General features: G+C 48.1%; 1 protein-coding gene across 1 annotated transcript; it reads left to right on the top strand.

The window, feature by feature from the left end:
• Nucleotides 1-631: 631 nt before the first annotated feature.
• On the top strand, nucleotides 632-4,457 carry LOC129507302 (serine/threonine-protein phosphatase PGAM5, mitochondrial-like). Its single transcript, XM_055321643.1, is given in 4 exon segments — nucleotides 632-644; nucleotides 2,740-3,065; nucleotides 3,560-3,636; nucleotides 3,638-4,457. Coding segments are annotated over 4 exon segments (1,236 nt in total).
• The last annotated feature ends 1,178 nt before the right edge of the window (nucleotides 4,458-5,635 follow it).

Below are 5,635 nucleotides of genomic sequence, written 5' to 3'. Positions count from 1 at the left end.
ATTTGATTTTAGAGCATTCTGACATTAGCTACTGTCCCTTTTTAACACCTCCACTATTACTGTAAATATGCTTAAGACAGGAAAGGGTTTGGGGTGGCTTAACTAATAATACAGGAGGCTTCCACTTTGGAGGTTTTCTCTGTCTCTGAGATAATGCATCATAGGAAGTAGTGGGAGGATGAAAGGGAGAAAATTTGTTGTAAAGTGGAAGGAAGATAGGTTCTCAGGAAGATCAGTTTTAGGAAAAAGCCAGGAATGTTGAAGAGCTAGAAATTGATTCCTTTAGATTATTTCTGCTCCTATAGCCCTTAGGATGATTTCATGTGCTCACATTGGTATCCACATTTGAAGAAAACTACTCTCTCTAAGGCAAAGATAGAACAATGGAAATTAGCATAGCGTAAGTATATTCTTGCTCTTCTTGGGTCAGTATTTATGGGACACAAAATCTGGAGCTCTGAATTGGAAGCTGGAAGATCAGGCCCTACCTCTTCCTCAGAGAGTGGATCTTCAACCAAACACTGTTCTGGAGATTGCATTTCCACCCATGAAATAAAAGTGCTTGAGTCTCTTCCAGCTGAATGCTCAGTGGCTCTGGGTTGATTGGTAGCATGCAGGTCAAGATTGGGAGATGGACCTTGAAGGTTAGAGAAAGATTCCAGCCTTTGGTAGGAATCATTGTCAATGATCAAGAATGGCATGTATGGGGCAGCCGGAGTGGCTCAGCAGTTCAGCGCCACCTTCAGCCCAGGGCCTGATCCTGGAGACCCGGGATCGAGTCCCGCGTCAGGTTCCCTGCATAGAGCCTTCTTCTCCCTTTGCCTGTGTCTCTGCCTCTCTCTCTCTCTCTCTCTCATGGAATTAATAGAATCTTAAAAAAAAAAAGAATGGCATATATGTATCCAACCACAGGCTCAAAAGCAAAGGGATGTGAAGATTATAGGTCAGTTTCTGTTATTTAAGCTTTGGTCCAATCCACTAATGTGAGTAATTGAAATGAGATAATAATGACTAATATTTGTGCCTTGGGTATATTATTTAATATTTATCCAATAATTCTAAAAAAAGTAAGTCGATTCGTTTCATTTTACAGATTTGAAAACAGATTAGAGAGGAATGAAGTATGTTGCTCAAGGTCACAGAGTAACTAAAGGAAAGAATTAGTACTCAAACTCAGGGGTATACCTTACTCTAAAAAAACTACATTACAACTATTGCTTCAAGTATTTTGTGTCGTGAGCATGGTTACATGAATTTGAATAGGTCCTTGCTTTTTATTAAATTCCTTTAAGTGACCTTTCAGCTTTATAATCTATGCTTTATATTTTAACCCAATGGCATTATAAATAAGGTCCAGAAAAGGTGCCTGCAGTAAGCTCCGGGAAGGAAAATAAATGGAAATAACTTTGGGAAGTCGCCCACACACAAAACACAGACTAAAGAGAAGAGTTAGAATAAATAGAAGGATGGTAATGTACCAAATCATTATGTCTTTTTCTCTTTTGTAAGAGACAATACAAACAGCCTGTATTTGACAATCTTGCACCTAACTTTAAGCATTCAGAAACAGATTTCTTATTTTACCGTTTCCATGACAACACATGGCATTTCACATATGTTTTTTAAGGAAGAAAAGGTGAAAATTACTCTCAGTGTTAAATTGAATTTTTCTCCTTCTTTATTCACCTACTTTATTCATAGAGACTTAGAAAGTACAACAATTTAATGTTCCTTTCAAAATTTCAGTGCCATTTTTCTACATTAGATGCAGAATTAAATGAATTCAACTTCAGCTCCATTTTCTAAGTCAAGTATTTTGATAGAGAGAAAGTTTCATTAAGGTTGCTTTATTCCACAAGTAAAATTAGTTTCAATAGGGAGGGCAGCCTGCGATTGAGTCCCATGTCGGGCTCCCTGCATGGAGCCTGCTTCTCCCTCTGCCTGTGTTCCTGCCTGTGTTCTCTCTCTCTCTCTCTCTCTGTCTCTCATGAATAAATAAATAACATCTTTTTTAAAAATAGGGATAGTTCCACACAATTATATTCATTTTGTGTAACTTTTAAATTTGTAATCTGTCAATATTTTAGACTGTCACCATTGCTAAATTTGGGTATGGCCCTCCATTTGCTTTACCCAGAGCTTTTCTTCCATTATGTTTACTAGTAGATGATTAAATGAGGAGTCAATAAATATTTGGGAAAGAATGAACAATTAGATATAGAAACACTTTTGAAGTAATTTTTATTTGGAAAGCAAAAAGATTCTTTTAGAGTGAAGTATTGTGAGGGCTAAAGAATATTTCATTTTGGGATTAAAAAACCATGATATTTATTAAGCATTAACAGTGGTATTAGGGGGGCGGGGCAAGACGATGGAAGAGTAGGGTCCCCAAGTCACTTGTCCCCACCAACTTACCTAGATAACTTATAAATCATCCTGAAAACCTACCAATTCGGCCTGAGATTTAAAGAGAGAACAGCTGGAATGCTACAGTGAGGAGTTCACGCTTCTATCAAGGTAAGAAGAGGGGAAAAAATAAATAAATAAAAAAGCACCAAAGGGGAGGGGCCCCCCAGGAGCAGGGCTAAGGCACAGCGGCGAGTGCCCCCAGGACAGGAGAGCCCAGGCCCGGAGAAGCAGGAGCTTTACCAACCTTCCCTGGCGGAAAGGCGCTTGCAGGGACTCAGGCAGGATCCCAGGAAGGGCAGGGTAGCCCCCAGGTTCCCGGGTCACTAACAGAGGACCTGCGCCCCAGGGGAGAGCGCCGGACACCTCGGGACAAGCTCCCTAAAGGGCTGGAGCGCGTGCCCGGCGCCACGGGGAGCAGCTCGGGCGGCGGCTCAGGCGGCGGCTCCGCGCGTACGGGGCTGCGCGGCTCTGTGGTCCCAGAGCGCGATCCCAGTGGCACAGGCCCCGGATCCCAGGACGTTGGCGGACACAGCCCGGGATCCTGCGATCCCTCCGGGACAGGCGGAGGCCGGGAGCGCCCAGGCAGCGAGAAGGCTCCTGCGGCTGGGCGCCCCCAAGCTGTGCAGGTCGGCGACCCCCATCCCCAGAGCATCCAGGCCCGTGCGGACTGGGAGCTGCGGGAGTTACTGGGGGAGCTGACTCCAGGGCTGGGGAGCTGGCCGCCACCAGTGTGGTGGTTCCTCCGCGTGTCACCCTGTGCCTGGGACGGAGGGTGGCCACCAGGGAACAGGGGCCTCACGGGGTCAACAGCACACACTGAGCCGGGCACCCAGCGGGGGGCAGGGCAGCTCCCCCAGGTGCACACACCTGAGAGTCAGCACAGCAGGCCCCTCCCCAGAAGACCAGCTGCAGGGACAGGGGAAGAGCAAGTTCTTGACCACCCAGCGCTGGAAAGGGGAAGTCGAGGGATTTACAGTATATAGAAACAGACGGTACCCCTCCTTGTTTTTTTGTTTGTTTCCCCCCTTTTTTCCTCTCTTTTTCCTTCCTTTTTCCAGCACCACTTGTTTTTAGCCACTCTGCAGTGAGCAAAATGACTAGAAGGAAGAACTCACCACAAAAGATCCAGAAACAGTCCTCTCTCCCGCAGAGTAGCAGTTTGGATTGCAGGGGCCGGGCGGGCAGGGCGCTCCGACAGGCGCTGCAGCTAGTGGCCTGCGGCCTGGCCGGGCTCGGCCGCGGTGCTCTTCTCCGCCGTGGCGCTGGGGAAGCCCCGCGCGGGCGGGGACGCGGAGCCGCGCGTGGCTTGGGCGCCGGCGTGGGCGGGGACCGCGCATCCCGGACCCGGCGTCTGCGACTCCACCTGGGACAGGCGAGAACCACTATCCTTAGTCAACCTTTGGAAGAGGAACCTAGACTCTGGAGAAGAAGAACTGGCGTCCAGGCCGGACCACTGCAAAGCAAAGGCCACACGACACATCTTCCTCATCAGGCACTCCCAGTACCACGTGGATGCCTCCCTGGAAAAGCACCGCTCTCTAACACCCCTGGGTCGTGAACAGGCTGAACTAACTGTGCTCCAACTTGCAAGCTTGGGGTTGAAGTTTAATGAAATTGTCCATTCGTCCATGACCCGAGCCATAGAAACCACTGACATCATCAACAAGCACCTGCCAGGTGTCTGCAAGGTCAGCACAGACCTGCTGAGGGAGGGCGCCCCCATTGAGCCCGACCCTCCTGTGTCCCACTGGAAGCCAGAGGCTGTGTATTATGAAGACGGAGCCCGGATCGAGGCCGCCTTCTGGAACTACATCCATCCTGCAGATGTCAAGCAGCAGGAGGACAGTTACGAGATCTTCACCTGCCATGCCAATGTCATCTGCTACATCGTGTGCCGGGCACTGCAGTTCCCTCCTGAAGGCTGGCTCCGCTTGTCTCTCAACAATGGCAGCATAACCCACCTGGTGGCATGGCCAGATGGCCGAGGGGCGCTCAAGACCCTCGGTGACACAGGGTTCATGCCTCCAGACAAGATATCGTGCTCCTGAGAGCTGCTTGGAGGACCTGCTCTCCTCTAGCCCCTGTGGCTCCAATGGGTGTCACCCAGGGCGTGGTTCCTCCCCCATCTTCCCTCCACAGACTGCATTGTGGTTTCATTGCACTCTTCCTGGAGAGTGAGAAAGTACAAGTATCTCAAGTATCTAAAATGTGGCATTTGGGTCCATATTTGGCAGCCCAGGATAGAAAAGGGAATTGTTCTGAGCAGAGCAGCCTGACTTCCCTCTTGGGGTTTCCTGCCCTGTCTACCAGGACTGTCTCACCGATGCCGTCCACACGGGTCAGACCACACGGGTGACTTCAGTCACTCCCACAGCTGGCCACATGGGCCCTTCCCGGCTCCTTGGCACAGCCCATCCCAGCACTCAACTCCGAGGAGGGCCGGAGGGCCGCCAGTACTTCCATTCAGAACTTCTCATCCTACATTCTTTAAGAGCATTTTACCACTTAAATATTTGTCAACTAAGGACTCTCATCTGGTTTCCTGCTTTGATAACCAGTTTCTCAGTCTGTAGTCCTGCCTGACACCATTGTGTCTGAACTCAATCAACCACATTGCTGGATCGGGACCCAGCCACACTGGGCACGTGGGGGAGGTGGTTGGATGCTGATGGGACAGCAGGGCATCATGTTTCAATAAAATACTCAACAGCTCAATGTCAGAAAGCCAATACAGAAGCACAATTATAAAGCTACTGGTGGTTTTGGAAAAAAGCATAATGGATTCAAGAGACTTCATGACTGCAGAATTTAGATCTAATCAGGCCGAAATTAAAAATCAATTAAATGAGATGCAATCCAAACTGAAGGTCCTAACAACAGGGTTAATGAGGTAGAAGAACGAGTGAGTGACATAGAAGACAAGTTGATGCAAGGAAGGAAGCTGAGGAAAAAAGAGAAAAACAATTAAAAGATCATGAGGAAAGGTTAAGGGAAATAAATGACAGCCTCAGAAGGAAAAAACTACATTTAATTGGGGTTCCAGAGGGCACCAAAAGGGACAGAGGACCAGAAAGTATATTTGAACAAATCATAGCTGAGAACTTCCCCTGACTTGGGGAGGGCAACAGGCTTTCAGATCCAGGAGATAGAGATGCCCCCCGCCTAAAATCAATACAAGCCGTTCAACACCTCAACGTTTAATAGTGAAACTTGCAAATTCCAAAGA

Source organism: Nyctereutes procyonoides, unplaced genomic scaffold (genome assembly GCF_905146905.1).
Source record: "Nyctereutes procyonoides isolate TBG_1078 unplaced genomic scaffold, NYPRO_anot_genome, whole genome shotgun sequence".
NCBI classification, from domain to species: Eukaryota; Metazoa; Chordata; class Mammalia; order Carnivora; family Canidae; genus Nyctereutes; species Nyctereutes procyonoides.
The sequence above is the reverse complement of the archived record's forward strand: the minus strand, read 5'-3'. Positions and strand labels throughout refer to the sequence as shown.